Source organism: Hippocampus bargibanti, linkage group LG13 (genome assembly GCF_051943395.1).
Source record: "Hippocampus bargibanti isolate YZ-2025 linkage group LG13, ASM5194339v1, whole genome shotgun sequence".
Classification (NCBI taxonomy): domain Eukaryota; kingdom Metazoa; phylum Chordata; class Actinopteri; order Syngnathiformes; family Syngnathidae; genus Hippocampus; species Hippocampus bargibanti.
This window is the reverse complement of record NC_142746.1, coordinates 5,788,214-5,808,356: the sequence shown is the minus strand read 5'-3', so window position 1 is coordinate 5,808,356 and position 20,143 is coordinate 5,788,214. Positions and strand designations below refer to the sequence as shown.

Below are 20,143 nucleotides of genomic sequence, written 5' to 3'. Positions count from 1 at the left end.
GTAGAAATATTAAAAGAAAAGGGGAAAAATTCAAATTGATAAGCAGTGTTCTTTATGGTAGACACACTCAAAAATAGCAGTGACATCAAGATTGGTCAACAATCATATCACACACTTTGATTTCATGCGGATTGTGGAAACTGAAAGGCTTCAAATGCTGATGAAGACGAAGGCACAGAGCCCACTAATCATACACATATCCCCTCCTGCTTCATGCTCAGTTCTTGTGGAGCACAGATCAACATGAAACTTTTTTTTGGTGTGCGCACACTATGATACACTCATTCATTTTTGTAGCCAATCCCCTGCCTCGTCTATGGTCCAGAAACATTGCAGTTGGGGTGATGCTTCGTCTGAACTGGAGTTCCTTGTATTTCAAGGACCGAACGCAGCTGCATAAACAAACTGCAGAGCATGCTGTACCCCTGCAGGTCACCTGAGTTGAGCAGAAGAGGCCGCTCGATGGATGCTTGACGTGAAAGGCGGGTGGGAGGGAAAAGGAGGCAGAGTTGACGAATGTCTATGGAGCAGGCAGATGGGCCTTGTTCACATTAGGCCTTCTCTATAGTTGTCCGGATCTGAGCGTAACGCATTTTCGGTCTAAGAATGGGGCCACGCAGAGAAATAATTAGATACTAGATTCAATTATTATTGTTTCCCCTGCAGATTTGCAGCTATATAGCCCACCTTGGCGTCTTGTCAAAGGTGAGTCTGCTTTGAGTCTTGAATTGCGCTTCCAGTCTGGAGTAGAGTCCACCTGCTGGCTGCAAGATTTCATACAAACGCACATTAGGCTGAAACGCGAGCGATTTTGGTTAACCTTGGGTCAAAATGTGAGTTTATTGTGCCTTTGAGTGAGAGAGTCATTTGCATGTAGGCAAGTCAAACTAACTGCAGCCAGAATTGTTCACGCCGTAATCAAATACCCAATGAATCAAATGAATTTTCAGTTTAATATCTGAATGGCAAAATAGATGACAGTTTCATTCCAAACAAGTCCAAGTCAATTCCTACGTCTATTAGCTATCTGTTAGCTAGCTGGCTATTTGCTATCTATTAGCTAGCTGTGATCTATCTGGCTGGCTATTAGCTAGCTAGCTAGCTTTCTATCTATTTCAGTGACTTCCAGGTTGAGTTGAACGCTGGCGCATGTGGCTGCCGCTGCTCACCCACAGAAAAAAAACTTATCCTGTGACTGTAAAGTGACCTTGACAGTTTTGAAAGGCGCTTATAGATTAAATGTATTATTATTACCACTATTCCTATTTATTATTATTACTATTATTATTACCACTTTCCTATTTATGATTATTATGATTATTATTACTGTGACTATTACTATTATTATTATTATTCTTATTATAGATTGCCACATACTACTTGGACGCACACCTCTTTTGTATCCTTGCATCTGTTTTGGTCCCGGTCTCCAAAGCGCATCTTGGTGAGGTAGTCAATGATCTCGGCCATGCGACGCTGGTCTGTGAAGAAAAGAAATGAGGCGTCATCATGTCAATATGCTTAACTATAAGCGCTGAGAGCCGTTTAAACATCTCGACAAAATCCGTTTACCTTCTTCTCTTTGAGCATCCTGGTTGTACCGCATGGAGCGAGCACTGTCCCACTTACTTTTTGGGACACTTACTCTACACAACACAAATAACATGTGGTCACTTGGTTAGTTTGCAAACGTATCTTGTAGCATTAAAGGGTAACCAACGTCACATTTTTGTTTTTTAACTGACATCAGAAAAACGTTTTATAGCATCTAAAATACCCAAAACACGCAGTATGATATTTTTATTCAAATACAAAACACCAATAAAAATGACTTAAAGCGTCCAAAATCTGCAAAAAATTGAGCTGCGAATTGGGCATTTTCAGAAAGTCCCGCCCCCAGTTCGTGACATCACGTCAAGACGTCTTGCATTGCTGGAGAATCAAAACAATGGCTTCAGATTCGGAGAATATGCTTTCTTGTTACACATCCAGTTATGAATATGATTCAAATAGTTCTGAAGAGGAAAGCATGCATGTTTGCAATCGATTAAATAATTTATTCCGTGCCATTTTGAGGCAACATTGGGGGGAAATGTATCACCCAAAAAGAGGCAGAAAATGGCGACCAAGCTCCGTGTGAGGAATTAATCAGCCCACAGGCTGATAAATTCCTTCCATGGACCTTGGTCACCTCCTCTGGCGGCTTTTTTTGGTGCAACACGAGATTTTCGGACCAAACAAGTACAGCAAAATACATTGACAGGGGCGTTCCTTCAGTGACGTCACATACGGACTCCCTGAATGTTCAGTGTGAGTCTTAAAACGTAAAATATAGCTATATGCGGTGGAATATTATTAAAATACGCCCAGTAGAAGTCCTTTGAAGCCATTTTACAAATTATGGACACAACTTGTCCGGAGACGTCGGTTGTCCTTTAAAGCCACTTTTCAAGAGTGAAAGGAATGCCAGGTGGTAACGTTTCCCCCCCTTATTTAGACATCATAAAAGAGCAGTGATGTAATTGTAATCATTTTCTCGACTATTTGTCTAGTCAAAAGGTTCACAGGAGCCAATGCCATCTCACTTTTATGGTGAAGTCACTACCTTCAGCGGGCACCAGCCAATTACAGGTTACATACATTGTAGATAACAAACAGCCATTCAGACTTGCATTCATCTCTCTGGACACTTTCAAGTCGTCAGTATGACGAGCATAAATGCGTTTGGGATGAGGGAGCCGAATGAATGTGTTTCGTGAGATATTTTTGGAGTCACACAGTCACGATGGGTGTGACTGACATTTGTGTACTCAAGTGATTGGTGTTGCCTGGACAATGTACTTAACTCATTCACTGCCAAACAATGTGTTAAATTGTGTCCACTCCAGTGCCAGGGTTTTTGTCATTGGCACTCAAATTGCTGGAGTTTTAGGACTACATAAACATGCAATGCAGCGTAAGAAACGTGAGACTCTCTTCTTTTGTCAGGAAAAAAAAGAGTTACCGTATTTATTCGAGGATAACGTTTTCTACCTAAAAAAAGAACTCAAAGTTTGGGTGCGCGTTATAAACGAGGCCTGGGGAAAAAAAAAAAAAATCTCATATATATTTAACGCTTTATCCCTTCCAGGAGGGGGCAGCCTTTCCACGGCTATTCTCCACAGTTGTTCTTTGTTCCACCTTCAGCTGTTGTTCAGTGTCGATTCTCGGATCAAGCGCATTCCTTTTTTTTTGATTGTTGGTGACCATTTCTTTAGCTACGCTTCATTTCCTTTCCTGGTCTCCCACACGGTGAAAAGTGAGTCAAGCATTGCTGTTTTGCACAATTACCGATATCCAGAGTTTTGATTTAGTGAAACGAAATTTCAGACCGATTTTTAATTGAAAATTAGGGGAGTGCGTTATACACGTGTACGCGTTATAATCGAATAAATACGGCAATTCCAAAGTTAGAGGGGTCAGGAGCCCCCCCCCCGGGTTCAGTCCAACTCAGTTTCAGAAACACTTGTCTGGAGGTATCTGAACTTGAAATGGGGGCGGCTGAACAAAAGGCAAATCATTGGAGTGGTCTGACCACATTGCCAGAGGTCTGACCACCGCTTTGTCAACATTACAACAAATGTGTCCGGGTAGTCAAGTCGACTTCACAGGGTAGAGGTATTAGTTCAATTCCAGCTCGAGCCTTCCTGAGTGGAGTTTGCGTGTTCTCTCTGTGCCTGTGTGGGTTTTCTCCGGGTACTCTAGTTTCCGCCCACAACCCAAATACATGCATGGCAGGCTGATCCAACACTCTAAATCAGGGGTGTCAAAGTCATTTTTTGCCGCGGGCCACGTTGTAGTTATGGTTTCCTCACGAGGGCCGTTATGAATTTGGGGAACCCATTAGAATGTTTAAATCCCTTCAAATATTACAGATAGAGCACACAGCAAATTAATGAATAACTCGTTTTCAAATCTGAAGTCAAGAATAATGACTTTTATTGTGGTTGACATCCAAAAATATGAAATTTTGGCTCAGATTTTAGCAATCATCATGGAATTTAACAAGTTTGATTTGCTTTCGCGGGCCGAAAAAAATGATGTGGCGGGCCGGATTTGGCCCGCGGGCCTTGACTTTGACACCTGTGCTCTAAATTGTCCCTAGGTGTGAGTGTGAGAGCGAATGCTAGTTTGTTTCTGTGTGCCCTGCGATTGGCTGGCAACCGGTTCAGGGTGTCCCCTGCCTACTGCCTGAAGGTGGCCGGGATAGGCTGCAGCACCCCCCGCGATCTTAGTGAGGAGAAAGAGGTCCGGAAGTTGAATGAATGAATGAATGAATGAATGAGAAAATTCTTATTGTTTTCCATACTCACACGAAAGGGCCGTTGTCTCTGGGCTGTGACTGTAGCAAGAAAATCAAACACGTTGGAAAATTCAAATATGTCAGATAGGTTTTTTTCCATGTAAATAACATGAGTAAGCATTGTAGTCCATTTATAATGTTTATTCAAACTGTGACTCACTTTGTCCGGTTTGACTTTTCGGTGAAGGTTTGGCGAGGACATTTGTTTTTTAAGAACTCTGGAGTTCTTGACCTTTTTGGCAGCTGCAGACACATGAGAATGGACATAAGCAGATACTTTCAGATACTTTAACTGACACCATCTGCTGGTCAAAATGGTTGGATTGTTAACTCATTCAATGCCATTCCCGAATTTATCCGGGAATTGAAAAGCATGACGTGGAGCGGAATTCTTGAATTTGTTTGGATTTTGGTCAGACTTCTGGCAATATTTTCCCTCCCACCAGGAGGCAACAGTTGCCTTTTGTACAGCCGCCCCCATTTCAGGCTCAGATAACTCCAGACCCATACAATTTAACTATTTTTCTTTTGAACTAAGGTTTCTTACACTGCATTGAATGTTTATGTAGTCCTAAAAGTCAATATTCTGTAGGTCCTGCAATTTCAGTAAAAATGACAAAAACCCTGGCACTGGAGTGGACACATTTTAACACATAGTCTGGCAGTGAATGAGTTAACTATGGGTCAAACATTTTTGAACACGATTGACTGCCACTGACCGACCTGAACTATTTTTTTTTTGAAGGGGGGGGGGGGGGAGCACTTTGAAATGCAATGTGTAAGTCATGGTGTTTTCATGCCCGTAAAAATGGCATGCATATATTTTGGGAGGTCATGATTGAAAAATCAGTATGCTTTGTTTGCAATTTAATGTATAAAAGGGGCTTAGAATTCATGACAATGGGAACACGATGGTCCTTGAGTCAACCTGTTTTCATAACACACACACGTACACAAATATACAGTATGCACACACACACACACACACACACACACACACACGCGCGCGCGCACACACACACACACACACACACACACACACACACACACACACACACACACACACACACACACACACACACACACACACACACACACACACACACACACACACACTTTGTCACAAGCCAACAACGTCACCTTGCTTCTTGGACAGCTCGTCGTCATCTCCCACTTCATCCTCGGTGACTTCGGATACGGTGCTGTAGTCCTCATCCTCTGATAGGACAGATTGCTGCCTCTGAAAGGACACGTTATTTAAATAGAAATTGTATGGTTTTCTTGTTTCTTTTTGACAGCATATTTTCATGATTCGCTGACAGACATTTTGGCAAGGTTGACCAGAGTTCCAGAAATAGGCATGCGGGGGTGAGTTTTTGACTGATCTTTGTGTTATGGTGAACTTATTTTCCTCTTTGTCTCGAAGGGAAATCTTGACAAGTCAAGAAAAAAAAATATTTTATTTGACTATCCTTGCTAGTCAAATACTGTACCCAAGCAGAATTATGATTACCGTAATTTCCGGACTAAAAAGCGTACTTGATTATAATCGATGAGAAGGTTTCTTCAGCCGTCATCTGTACAAAAGTGAAGGTTTCGGACGTTTCGCCTCCTATCCAAGAGGCTTCGTCAGCGAACTAAAGTCTGACTGGTCGTATCGGCCTCATTTATATATCCCTAATGTCCAGACATGGTGGCGCCGGACACAGCTATGATAGGTCCCTACTCTCAGGTTGGGGGGGGCAAGGGACCCCTCCCTGTGGCCCCACTGATTGTTCCTACATTCCTGACTAACGACTGGCCTATTACCCCCACTCCCCCCGGTATCACCTCATCAGCATAACGACCCTCATCAGCATTGCAAAAGTTGCCTAACCTGTTTTGCCTAAGCAGGCTATTGTATGAACGATCCAAATTGAACCTCACCCCACCAGACCGGTTTAATGAAGGATTTTGTTGTTTTATAAGAATTGCTTCTTTTACCCCCCTTTCAAACCATCTATGTTCTTTCGCTAAGATTTTAACCTCATTGTCGTCAAATGAGTGGTTGCTAGCTTTTAGGTGCAAATGTACTGCCGATTGAGGCCCACTAGTATTATCCCTGCGATGTTGATAAAGTCTTTTTTTGAGAATTTGTTGAGTCTCCCCAATGTACTGCTCTTTACAATTTTCATTCTTACAATGTATGGAATAAACTACATTACTTTGTTTTTCATTTGGTAGCCTATCTTTTGGATGCACTAATTTTTGCCTTAACGTGTTTATCGGTTTGAAATAAGTTGGAATTTTATGTTGCCAAAGGACTCTTTGTAATTTTTCAGAAACTCCTGCAATGTACGGTACTGCTACTCCTCTCCTTTTTGAATCTTGAGAATTATTGGTTTCGTTCGCTATTCTTTCTTTCTGACACTTGCTGAATGACCTCTGAGGGCACCCACAGTTAGCGAGTGCTCTCCCGATATGTTCCGACTCCTCTTCTCCACCTTCAGTGCTAGTTGGCATTAATCTAGCCCTATGCTGGAGGGTTCTGACAACTCCCAGTCTATGTTGCAAAGGGTGGCTAGAGTCAAAAAGTAAGTATTGGTCAGTGTGCGTAGCCTTCCTAAAGACTTCTGTTTTTAGCGCTCTGTCCTCTTTTATAATTACTTTACAATCCAAGAAGGCTAGTTGGCTCTCCTAAATGTCCTCACGAGCAAATTCAATGTTGAAGTCTACAGAGTTGAGGCGATGCGCGAAGGACCGAATTTCCTGCTTCTTAATTATGACAAAAGTATCGTCCACATATCCAAACCAGCGTCTAGGCCTTGTCCCCGGGAAGGATGCGAGGGCCTGTCTCTCCATCTCCTCCACGCAAAGACCAGCCACTATGGGTGAAACTGGTGAGCCCACAGCACAACCATGAATTTGTTTATAAATGTTTTCCCGAAATTGAAAATACGTAGTGTTAAGGCAGATTTCTAATAATTGGCAGATGTGATCCGGTTTAAGTTTGGTTCTTTCATGCAGAGAAACATCCGCCAGCAGCCTCGTCCTCACCACTGAGTCTGCTGCTGGGGTTGGGACAGATGTAAAGAGAGAAGTCACATCGTATGATGCCAAAGTTTCCTCAGGTTCCAATATGAGGTCTTTGATCCTCTCTACAAACTCTGTGGTGTTCTCTACGTGATATTGTGTGTTACCAACCAACGGAGCTAAAATAGTTTTTAAATATTTGGCTACATTGTATGTAGAGGAGTCAATGCTACAAACAATGGGTCTGAGGGGGAACCCTTCTTTATGTATTTTTATCTATGGCCTGCCAAAAATACATAAAGCCCTTCTTTATGTATTTTTATCTATGGCCTGCCGCCATTGGACGCATCGTTGCATAAACCGCAGGGTTGGAAGCTTGTGACAGAGTTCCAGAAATAGGCATGCGGGGGTGAGTTTTTGACTGATCTTTGTGTTATGGTGAACTTATTTTCCTCTTTGTCTCGAAGGGGAATCTTGACAAGTCAAGAAAATATAAATAATATATAAATATAATATATATAATATTTTATTTGACTATCCTTGCTAGTCAAATACTGTACCCAAGCAGAATTATGATTACCGTAATTTCCGGACTAAAAAGCGTACTTGATTATAAGCCTCACCAAGTACGTACATTTTTAAAGGACAAACCATTTTGCACATGCATAAACTGCACCTGTCTATAAACCACATGTTTATAAAGAAAAATGGTACACAGAAAATGTTTTCAAAGTTTTAATAATATACCGTAACTTTTCGATCAAAACAGTACATGTTACGCGGCATCAACACAAAATGCATTACGGTAGTAACAGCCGAATAGGGGTGGTAAAAAAACCTGCCTATACAAGCAAGACATACCAAGTCACTGGGACACGGAAGAAATACGTTAGCAGACAAAAGTTGCTCTTCACATAAGCGATCGTAAACGATTAAGCAACCCATTCAACACGGAGGGGCACTTTAAATGCACCATTCACACGCGTAGTTAACTTGTTACATTAACTTGCGTCTTCCTCAGCACATGTATTCGCCGTGTCTCACTCATACCTTTATTGTTCGAGCGCCCCATGGTGGCCGTCAGAAAAAAATGCATACATTGGACGCATCGTTGCATAAACCGCAGGGTTGGAAGCTTGTGACAAAAATCGCGGTTTATATTCCGGAAATTATGATAATCTCCATTTATGTTTCAATGTGTGAAAGCCAGATGCCCACATCCAAATGCCCGTCTTCCTCTTTAAGGATATCAAACCAGTTCCTTATCCAAAATAATTATACTGTACTTGGCATTAATGTTAACTCATTCACTGCCAGACGATGTGCAAAAACCCTGACACTCCAGTGTCAAGGTTTTTGTCATTGTCACTCGAATTCCAGGAACCACAGAATATTGAGTTCTAGGACAACTTCGAGCACCTTCATCTTTATTAAGTTCTTAGAGTTGCTTGTTCTGTAGCGACAAGAGCCCACAAGGCAGTGTCGCACTGTGCCGGTCCCAAGCCCGGATAAATGGAGAGGGTTGTGTCAGGAAGGGCATCCGACGTAAAAGCTTGGCCAAAACAAACATGCGAATCAAACCTCTGAAGACGGAGGACACTGGTTCGCTGTGGCGACCCCTTAAAGGGAAAAGCCGAAAGGAAAAGGAGAAGACGACATAAACATTCAATAAAAAAAGTTAGAAAACTTAGATTGTCTTCTTTCATCAGAAAAAAATAGTTAATTCCTAAATTATATAAGTCTGGAGTTATATGATCTTGAAATTATGGCAGATGTCCAAAATACAATGCAATACGTGCATATTGACTTGCCTAGTGCTTGAACAACAGCTGAAGCTGGAACAAAGCGCGAACATGGAAAAAAGTGAAATGCTGCCCCCGTTGTGCAAGGGAAAAAACACTGCCAGAGGCCATGGCCAGTGCTTTATCAGCACCCAAACAAGAAAAAACAAAACCCGAACAAATTCTGGAATGGCGCTCTACGTCATAGTTTCAATTCCTGAATGAATTTGTGAATGGCAGTGAATGAGTTAAAATCTGCTTGTGACTCTACATGAGTCAAAATATCTGACACCCCCATGTTCGATTGTTCCATCAATACCTTCATCCCTACTTTCAAGACAAACCAAATAATGCAATCTACAGTTTAGTGATACGGTTAGCAGTCCTACCAGTTGCAGAGTCCAGTTTTTCAAAAGCGAAAGCTGGTTCAAAGAGAAAGCAAAAGTCAGTAGTGGGGTGTGGTTGGTTGGCGGGAGAAAGAGAGAAAGGCTTACAGTGCTGGAGTCTGCTCTTGGCGTTCTGAGCAGGGTTGGCTCCACCAGGACATCGCCATCCTTTTCCATATTGCTTGGGCATTCTTTGCCTCTGACGCACACATGGTCAGAAAAAAACATCACACGGTCATTGGTGGAGACAGTCTGAGCGATTCTATGGTTGGACCACTCACACGTCGGCGGGCGTTGAGTCAACCACACACACGGAGTCTCGGTGCAGCAAGAGATCATTGAGTACTCTGGTGTGCGCCGAGGTGGCCTCATCGCAGTCCTCCTCATTCTGAACCTTCACGATGTGATCTCGCATTCGACAACCCTGAAAGTCCAAGTCATGAAGTCGAAGATGGCGCCTGAGTAGGCGGCCGTTGGCAAGTGCTCTCACGAGCCTCGTTTTTTTTTGTGTTGTCTTTGTGTTGTCTTTTGTTACTTTATGTTGTGCATCGTGTGGATGCGGTTTGTTTTTCAAGATTTTTGGCCACGACATTCATCAAGGAGGAGATTGTGCTGAGCGGTTGCGCTTCCTCCGCAGCAGGAATATTGCCAGCACTGTTTTTGTTTGGGAGGAATGTCGAATGTCTGTGGCATGCGTATGTGGAACTGTCGCGGCTTGGAATTGAAGCGGATTTACGTGGGACAGGAGATGTGAGACAATCTCTTTTCATCAATGGATGCTACAGCTTTGGGTTTACTTCCAAAACGTGCAGCAGACGTGCACATTTTACCATAACTTCCCTGATCCACTGGTGAAAAGGAGGCTTTGACCCGCTCGTCTTTCATCTCAAACTGCATCATGCAGTGCAGAGGGTGCAGAAAGTGTTAAAGATTAAAGATTGTCAGTCTTTTGTGTTGTGTCACATTATTATTATTATTTTTGACTACAAGATGGTGCCGCGAGAGTGGCTGCCTTTACAGCAGCTCCTTTATTTTGTTTTTGCTGCTGTGAGATGTAAATTTCTCCACTGTGAGACAAATAAAGGCTCATCTCATTGAATCTAAAGTACACTTTGCTCAACACATATTGTAACCAGCCAATGAAAATAACAAGGGCAATCAGAGCACAGAGGTGGAATCATATTTTCCTGTTTGTGTAATGATGAGTGTGAGTTTCCCCGCAATGTACCTTGGGCATTCCACCGGGGTCAAAGCGCAGTACTGTCTGCTTGCAGCAGGGGTAGATTCCCGTCCCTTTCCAGTTTTTATCCACCCCTGCGCTGGGGTACATCACACTCTCTGGGTGGTAGCAGCAGTGGGTCAGCTCTACACAGACAAACTCCTACACACAAAGCACGACACAATCACTCGGACAAAACAAATAATCGAATTTGTTGTTGTGTCTATTTATATATGCAAACCTGTTGGCAACGGGAGCAGCTAAGACAGTTAATGGTCCCCCAGATTCTCCAGTAGACCAGGACCCATGATTTGAGCTCCTCATACAGTTCGCTAATGTATTCATTGACATCCCAGTTCTTCTGTCTGCACAAACACACACAAAGATCATGTGATGGTGCGTCCAAAATTCACAAGTGGCCAAGGGAAGCTCATTACAGCAAGGTGGAGTCACGCCGAGTCCAAAATATGTTCTGTCATACCTCGAGTGTGTATACACAATCTCTCCATGAAGGTCAATGTTGATTTTGCCTGGTACACAAGAAATCTTCCGTTGCGTGTCTTCAGTCAGCATCTTCAAGCATTGACTGCACCTGAATCAGAGACAGTCAAGGCTTAAGGACGTATAGTGACAATATGTAATGTCAGCCTAATGTCAGTGCTTTAATGACAATCAGAAAAAAAGGGATAAATGTCGCAAATTGTCTTTTGTTACACACTCAGAGGAGACCAAGGACATGGCTGAGATTCCACTTGTCCTCATGTCCCTCACTGAGCAGAAGTCACTCACACTGTTCATTAAAATTTCATCTTTTGGTCATTTATAAATGGCATTCGAATTTCATGCCAAAAAAAGCTGAATTCTTTGTTTATTTGCCTTGTTTAGGGTGGCTGTTATATTTGTGATAATAACTGCCAGAGGAATACTTCTCATGTCAAGAATACTGTTTGGGTCTACGGATGACCAAGTGTGGTATGAATTGTATGCTCGAAATTGTCCCTAGGTGTGAGTGACTGTTGTTTGTCTTTGTGTGCCCTGCGATTGGCTGGCAACCAATTCAGGGTGTCCCCTGCCTCGTGGCCGAAGACAGCTGAGATAGGCTCCAGCACCCCCCGCGACCCTATTGAGGAAGAAGCGGGATGGAAAATGGATGGATGGATAATACATTCAAAACTCTCAAGGTCACTTTACAGTCACAAGATAAGTTTTTCAGTGGGTGAGTAGCAGCAGCCATACACGCCAGCGTTCACTCAACCCGGAGGTGACTCAAATACAATACAGTAAAGTCACGTTATATCGATAGTACTGCTTATTACGATACTATTTCTATGAACGCAAGGAGAAAATTTACATTCCGCAGGATCGGATATATCGATAGTCCGGTTATATCGATATTTTTTCCGACTCCCGAGAATATCGATATAACGAGACTTTACTGTAGTAAGACAAATATAGAAAGCTAGCTAGCAAGCCAATAGATGACTAATATCTAGCCAGCTAGCTAGCTAGCCAGCCAGATAGGTATTGTACGGTATAACAGAAACACAATATTATAATATACTTAGCACAATATTTCTTACTAATGTCGACATAAACAAAAGTCAAAAGTAGTAGTAGTAGCAGTAGTAGTAGTGGTCGTAGTATTAGTAGTGGTAGCGGTCGTGGTAGTGGTGGTAGTAGTAGTAGTAGTAGTAGTAGTAGTATAAAAATGGATAGTGCTTGAGAAAGAATGGAGGCAAATTGGAAATCAGCGCAAAACCTTGATCTAGAAAAGTTTACTTGCATGTCTGGCAATAAATAAATAAATACAACAAAGACAGACAGACATACATGTAAATAAAAAAGTAAACAAACAAATAAATAAATACAACAAAGACAGAGAAACATACATGTAAATAAAAAAGTAAACAAACAAGTAAATAAACAAATGAATAACACAATAAAGAGACAAATAAATAGACAGACAGACATACAAATATGTATATAAAAAAGTAAACAAACAAATAAATAAACAACTTTTAGCATAGTATTATATTTTCCGTTTGAAATGATTCATTCGTGCATGCTTAAAATGGTCAAGCATGAGAGGACATTATGATGTTAGCCACTTGCTTGAATAGGTGGCTGAATAAATTTGTTTAGTACCCCAATGACGTAGTCATAAAACAATCAACCCAGAGAAAAATATCACTTACTGAGTACAAAATAAAATGTGTCATTGAAAAATGTCTGTCTTGACCTGTAAAGCGTTGTGGCATTTCTTGGAGAATCTCGGTTCTTGTAGTTTGGGTCAAAGAGAAGCTCAATCTTCTTTTGGAACAATTTGCTTTGTAAAATGGAGGCAGAATAAGAGAAAAAATGTGTTTTTCATTTCAGTGTTGTGCCTGCCACATTCTTCACTTTTGCCTCAGCTCCATGACTGAGACATGATTAATCATCATTGAACGTGACTGTTTTAAAGGACAACCGACGTCTCCGGACAAGTTGTGTCCATAATTTGTAAAATGGCTTCAAATGACTTCTACTGAGCATATTTTAATAAGATTCCACCGCATATAGCTTTATTTTACGTTTTAAGACTCGTGCTGAATATTCAGGAAGTCTTGTTTTTGAGTTGGTGACGAGTCCGTACGTGACGTCACTAAAGGAACGCCCTTGACCGAAAAAAAGACACATTGGAGCTGTCCTTCCATCACGTCAATGCTTGTTTGGTCTGGAAACCTCATGTTGCACCCAAAAGCCACCAGAAGAGGGCGTCCAAGCTCCATATAAGGAATTTATCAGCCTGTGGAAACGGAGGTGGCCACAGGAGGTCGCCATTTTGTGCCTCTTTTCTGGTGATCCATTTCTCCCCAATGTTGCCTCAAAATGGCACGGAATAAATTATTTAATCGATTGCAAACATGTATGCTTTCCTCTTCAGAACTATTTGAATCATATTCATAACTGGAGGTGTAACAAGAAAGCATATTCTCCGAATCTGAAGCCATTGTTTTGATTCTCCAGCAATGCAAGACGTCTTGGCGTGACGTCACGAACTGGGGGCGGGACTTTCTGAAAATGCCCAATTCGCAGCTCAATTTTTGTGCAGATTTTGGACACTTTAAGTCATTTTTATTGGTGTTTTGCATTTGAATAAAAATATCATTCTGCGTGTTTTGGGTATTTTAGATGCTATAAAACATTTTTCCGATGTCAGTTAAGAAACAAAAAAGTGACATCGATTGTCCTTTAAAGTACAGTGATACCTTGGCTTACGAACTTAATTGGTTCCCAGACAGAGTGTGTAAAGCGAAAAGTGTGTATACCAAAAAATAATTTCCCATAGGAAACCATTGAAATGAGAATAATCCGTTCCCAGGTCCCCATAAAACATCATTTTCTACTTTATAATTTTCTAAGCCTTAAAACTACACAAAATATACCTTATTTTATGTATGATAAATGTGCTATGGTATTATAATTAAAGAAATAAACTGTACAGTATAATAAAGTCGTTTTATTTACCTTTGTGATGGTCGTTGATGGCTTGATGGAATGGAGTGGCCGGTTTCATCAGCATTAAACACTTGATGAGGAACGTAGCCTTCTTCTTTCACCATCTTGAGGAATGATCCCTTGTAGGTGCTTTCTCTGCGATAATTTTACCTTGTTCCTCATCAATTGTGGTCTGTTTAGCTGGGTTGACAGCTTTTTACATCAAGTGTACAGATGGCTTGTGCAGGTTATTTGTGGAGCCTGATTGATGGGAATTTTAACCTTGCAGTCTACACTCTGCCTTTGAACTATCAAAGTTAAAACAAGTCCAAATTTCACTGTTTTCTATCCATTTTGTCACTCTCTCGCTCTGTCGTCTGCCTGTCTCTTTAATGTTTAAACCACCTCCCCTCACTGCTGCGTTCTTGACCAATCACGTGGCTTTAACCGACGACTGGCGGCGGGGAATAGAGGACCAAAACAAGCCAGCTGCCATTTTCTTTTTAGGAGAACGGGCTCGTTCGTGAACAACACATCACTCATTGTGGCAGCTCCGTGTGTATTCTGAAAAATAGTTCGTATGCCAAGGTAAAATTGTCATAAATTGAACGTTCGTAAACCGAAAAGTTCGGAAGCCAAGGGGTTCAAAAAAAAAGTTCGGAAGCCAAGGGGTTCGTAAACCGAGGTATCACTGTACACGTGTTACACTTGTGACATGTTTCCTTCATGTAATGTATGACATGACATCACAGGTGTATGTATGATTAGACACTTTAGGATGAGTGGAAAGGTTGCCGTAAATCCATTGATCCATCCATTCTTACCTCTTGAACTTATCTTTTTTGTCCTTGATGTCGTCTGCTTCATTGTGGTTAAACAGCTCGGCGATCCGTGACACCAAGTTGCTGTTGATACAGTTCATGTTGCACGGGGTCGCCACGATGGCGTTCATGTGTTTGTGACAGTACTGGACACACTCCTCCACCTGTGCAGAAATAGATTCATGATGGCTCTTGGGTAATTGTTCTTTCGATTGCACTATGCAATACAATTGAAAAAAGGTCAGTATCAGTATCAGTGATTTCAATGGAATTCAAATGGTTTCTGCTGGCTGGAAGTGAAACAGGAAGGTGGCAAAAGAATGCCGACAGTTTTGTTTGCATTTACCCGTCCATTTTATTCTCATTCAGGTTGCAGTTGAGCTGATGTCTTCCCAGCTAAACCTATCACCAGCCAAATATAGTCGACATATTGTATGCTGAAGATAACGAACAATTCACACCTAAAAATGTGTCCAACAACCCAAACTTGCACTTCTTTAAAGTGTGGTAAGAAGCTTAACTAATATTATCAAGTCACAGGTTAAACACACAATATTAGAAGTTACCGTGATTCTTTAGAATGGTACTTTGACAAAGGGATGCATTTACTCAAAACTGATAGCAATATGTATAGTAGAAAAAAATCAGGCGTAACTAGATTGCGGCTCTTTATTTCTGTAATTTCCAAATTTCAACAAAATTAACTTTTTATAGATAGGTGGATGGATAGAGAGAAAGAGAGATGAAAAGCCGAAACAAAATGGTGCATTCAGTGCTCATTCAGAATGAGGTGAACTATGTATCACAGTGATACCTCGGCTTACGAACTTAATTGGTTCCCAGAAAGTATGTGTAAGGCGAAAGGTTTGTTTGCCAAACATTTATTTCCCAAAAGAAACAATTATAAATGAGAATAATCCGGTCCCAGGTCCCCATAAAACATAATTTTCTCCTAAATAAGCCTTAAAACAACACAAAATAGACCTTTTTTATGTATAATAAATATGCTATTATATTGTAATTAAAGAAATAAACTGTACTGAATAATAAAGTTGTTTTATTTACCTTTGTGATGGTCGTTGATGTAGTTGCCTCTTGATGATATCCGAGTGAAGTAGCCGTGCTTTCTCACTCACACGGTCCCTTGCTAGCTGCTTTTCGTTAATCCAAATCAACAGAAGTTTTTCAACGTCTTCTATTGCCTGAGACTGTTGCTTAGACAACACAGAAACACCCTTAGCCACACGTAGCAATGGTCGACTTAGCATACTGGTACTGCGACACTAAGTCACACAAACGCACACGTTGTTCGTGTTTTTCGACGATTTCCTTCTTCTGCTCAACCGTAATTTTCTTTTGGGTCCTCTTCGGCTTAACACTAGCCTGTGGTGGGGTCTTTTTCGGTCCCATTATAGGAAAAGCAGTCCACTCGATAACAAAACCCCGTCTGCACTCAAAGGGGGTGTGGAAAAATAGTCCGGCAGCCACCGTGGCGCTCCGTGTGGTTTGGTTCATTTGCCGAAAACTAGTTTGTATGCCAAGATTATATTTTCGTGAATTTAATGTTCATAAGGCGAAAAGTTCGTAAGCTAAAGCATTCGTAAAACAAGGTATCACTGTACTTGGATTATCGTCTATTTATGTAATTGAGGCGAAACTGAATTCATTATTTGGCTGCAACCGACAGGGGCACAGCTGGTTCACCCTCAAGCAGTTTGTGGTGTAAACAACATCAACATGACATCGTTGAGGGGAAGTGGAAAGAAGATTCCATTGCTTTGTTCAATATTGTACTGGCATCGAAAGTGGACTACTGAACAATCTGAGAAGTTAAAAATGTCATCAGGAAAGCAAGATGCCTGAAAATTGAACACCAATAAGACAACATTGCACATCACACCACTTACCAACGTATCCATCTTCAAGAACTCGGAGGAGATGAGGATTGAGATCACATTGCCCGGCTCTGTGAGTGATAAACCCAATGCGACCAATCAACAACATACAACCAAGTGACAGTTCAGGAGGTTCCAACTGGAATGTGCAAGCTGTCAAAGTTTCCTACAAGATTTTACCAAGCCGAGGTTTGTCTTTGGATGAGTTCCTCCTCACATAGTTCATTAGCCAGTCGAAGATTTGAACGTCGCAGTGAACCGAGATGTCCACTTCTTCCCATCTCTTTGAGTCCACAGATAAATATTCAGCAAAGTAGCGCATCTCTTTAACTAGAAGATCTCTGGCACATGTGAAATCTTGCTTCAGGTTCTTGGTCTCGTCACACACGTGGATGATCATGTTGGGACTGTGAGGGGATAATTTTGAATCACTGATTTGACAATGTATGTCACATTAAGTCAAGTACGTACAGTATGCGCGCTGCGGTTTAAGCAACGCTGCAGAAACAAAGATCTGAACGTACTCTCTTAGTTTTTGAGGTTTGTCACCCTCCTCGGTCGAGGCCCTTTTGTCTTTCTTCTCTAAAGTGCAAAGACCCTCAGAGAGTGTTAATTTGCGGCCTGCATGGACACAAAATACAAAGATGTTTTTTGACGCTGGAACTAATTAATTCCCATTTCAGCAACTCGCCTTATTACAGTATATACACCTTCCTTTTATTTCTAAAATCCTTGAAAAACTTGTTTACTCCCAGTCGAACTCTCACCTCTTCCAGAACGATCTCTACGAACCATTCCAATCTGGTTTCCGCCACCACCACAGTACAGAATCAGCTCTCTTAAAAGTCACAAATGATCTTCTTTTGGCAGATGACGCCGGTTTACTCTCCATCCTCATCCTTCTTGACCTCACCGCAGCTTTTGACACCATTTCTCATCCCATCCTACTTGACAGTTTCCTCCATAGGGATCACCAACACGCCCCTACGCTAGTTCCACTCTTATCTCTCTGGACGCTCTCAGTTCATCCAAATTAAGTCCTTCACTTCACAGTCCTCTCCTGTATCTTCTGGTGTGCCCCAAGGCTCTGTCCTGGGACCCCTCCTCTTTATCACCTACCTTCTTCCCCTTGGCAATATTCGCTGTAAATTTGGTATACACTTTCATTGCTTTGCGGAGAGATTATTAAGAAATAATATATAGTATATATTGCTTTTTTTAAAGTCAAATTCACCAGTGGTGGAGCTGTTCCCGGTAACACACCTGGTCACCCCTAGCCACCTTTATTAGACATTCTTGTAATCTGTTTTTGATGCATGACATTTGTTGTTTTCCAACACACCAAACCAAAAAAAAAAGGAAAATAAATCCAGAGGTAGAAGCAATTTTACAAATTGAATTACCTGTAACTTTACAGGCAGTGCTGTGATTACTTTGTGTCCCCACTGTTTGAGCAGTCTCCAGTATGGTTGACACATCATCTATGGGCGTTCCTTTTGTGACTGCATTGCACTGGTCATCTACATGAGGAAGACCTCCAGAGCTTTTCAGCTCCTCAAAGCGAAGTTCACACTATAAAACCCAATAAGAAGCTCTATATTACAAACCATGTGCCTACTGACAGGCAACAACAGGCTGCTAGGCTGTTCATATGCTCTATGTACAGTATGAACCTCTGTGGGAGTGAAGCTTGGAACAAGCTTTGCCACACTATCCCAGTCGATTGGCTGGGCCAATCCCCAAAGGGAGCCCAGTACCATGTCCAGAACGAGCACATTGTTGTCATAAAGAAAGTTGTTGTTGTCCATGGAGCAGCGACTCATCTCTGGAAAGAACACAATTGCAATTTTCAGTGTAGTTCATGAGTTGTTTTCTAATTATATATTGGATTAGATACGTCATCCCCTACTAATGCAGTTAAACCGTTTTGATTTGTAACAGCAAATGCCACACTTGTCATCACATTTTAGATGTTTATTATTTGCGACATTAAAACAGTTTAATCATATTGAGACATGCTTGCGATGTCTATACCATTCCACTGATGTTGGCGGATGATGCTATCACAGGCCAAGTGTATCTCCTGTACGATGCCCTTCGCCCCCGAAAGAAATTGTCGATCTTCTTCTTCAACACGAACACAGATAAAACAGAGTTGCGCGCATAAAACAAAAATTACATACTTACCTGTTGTCAAACAGTTATTTTCTTACTGCTTTATACAGGAACCCGGGTCGACGTGCGTTTTGTCATTGAGCATCAATGATGCGGACGCTCAGACGTCCTATTGGCGGCGAACCGCACTGCTAACGCGAGCTAACTTTGAGGGATACGTGGTGCCTTCAATTACATCTTGTAATTTTGGAAACAATTAGTAGCAGGACAGACGCGTCGTAGATCATTCGAATGGTTAGGCACAGCCTTTTCAAACAATAAATGCCATGCACGTATCATTACAATTAAAATAGATTGAGCTTTAATGTTTCTGTGAATCTTGGCTATACTATAACCGATGTATTAATGATTAGGGTTTCTCAAATTATTTGTTTGCTGCGGAAATAAAAAAACGTACCGGTAAATCATATTTGCCAAATTTGTGCCTGCAAAACACTGCCGCGAAATATTATTCTTAAAAGCAAAGCTTTACCATAAACAATGCGAATATCAAAGGCGGTTTAGTTGATTTATCCGGTCTAGTTTTAAACCAAAAATCAAACTGGGCGTCCCGTTGCTAAGAGACGACTGCTATAGTACAAACGAACCTTTGCAACTGGAGCGAGGATAAAGCGGGTCGGAAAATGAACGAATGAATGAATCCAGGAAGTTAAAGTTGTCGTCATTTAAAAGCTCGGCATAGCCAGCTCCGGGCCTCAAGAGCCGCTCTTCTGCCTGTTTTCAATGTCATTCTGCTGCAACATAGAACACGCGATTCAACGGATCAGCTCATAGCCACGAGCAAGTTCCGAACCAGCAGGGCGACTTTCCTGATACAGTACTGTATTTGTATCAGGTGTGTTGCAGCCAGAGAAATGGAAACCAGGAAGGACGGTGGCCCGTGAGGACCCAGTCAACAAACCCCTTATTTGAGCCTGAGCGATGTGAACAAGAAATGACCCGTCTTCAAAATAGGAAAAACTACACAATTTGGATTTTGCATATGATTTACTTTGACAAAATAGTTTTATTATGTATTGTATTTATGCTGTTTTG

General features: G+C 41.6%; 1 protein-coding gene across 8 annotated transcripts; it reads right to left on the bottom strand.

Moving 5' to 3' along the window:
• Positions 1 to 27: 27 nt before the first annotated feature.
• sanbr (SANT and BTB domain regulator of CSR) lies at positions 28 to 20,005 on the bottom strand. 8 transcript variants are annotated; one of them, XM_089012880.1, is made up of 22 exons: positions 19,147 to 19,501; positions 18,968 to 19,060; positions 18,607 to 18,758; positions 18,337 to 18,505; positions 17,458 to 17,554; positions 17,114 to 17,340; positions 16,946 to 17,004; positions 15,042 to 15,202; positions 12,980 to 13,066; positions 11,222 to 11,332; positions 10,982 to 11,105; positions 10,750 to 10,902; positions 9,803 to 9,945; positions 9,630 to 9,720; positions 9,525 to 9,557; positions 5,483 to 5,582; positions 4,503 to 4,585; positions 4,353 to 4,381; positions 1,573 to 1,646; positions 1,393 to 1,481; positions 688 to 764; positions 29 to 600 (listed from the first exon to the last, which is right to left on the bottom strand). In XM_089012880.1, the coding sequence occupies exons 3-22, from the start codon at positions 18,754 to 18,756 to the stop codon at positions 552 to 554; spliced, it is 2,106 nt and encodes a 701-aa protein (XP_088869006.1). In that variant the 5' UTR covers positions 18,757 to 18,758; positions 18,968 to 19,060; positions 19,147 to 19,501; the 3' UTR covers positions 29 to 551. The 8 variants fall into 8 exon arrangements, 6 of the variants coding, with proteins under 6 accessions (XP_088869007.1, XP_088869008.1, XP_088869006.1 ...); XM_089012881.1 differs by lacking the exons at positions 18,968 to 19,060; positions 19,147 to 19,501 and adding an exon at positions 19,696 to 20,005 and having other exon boundaries at positions 28 to 600; XM_089012879.1 differs by having other exon boundaries at positions 18,968 to 19,501.
• Positions 20,006 to 20,143: the final 138 nt, after the last annotated feature.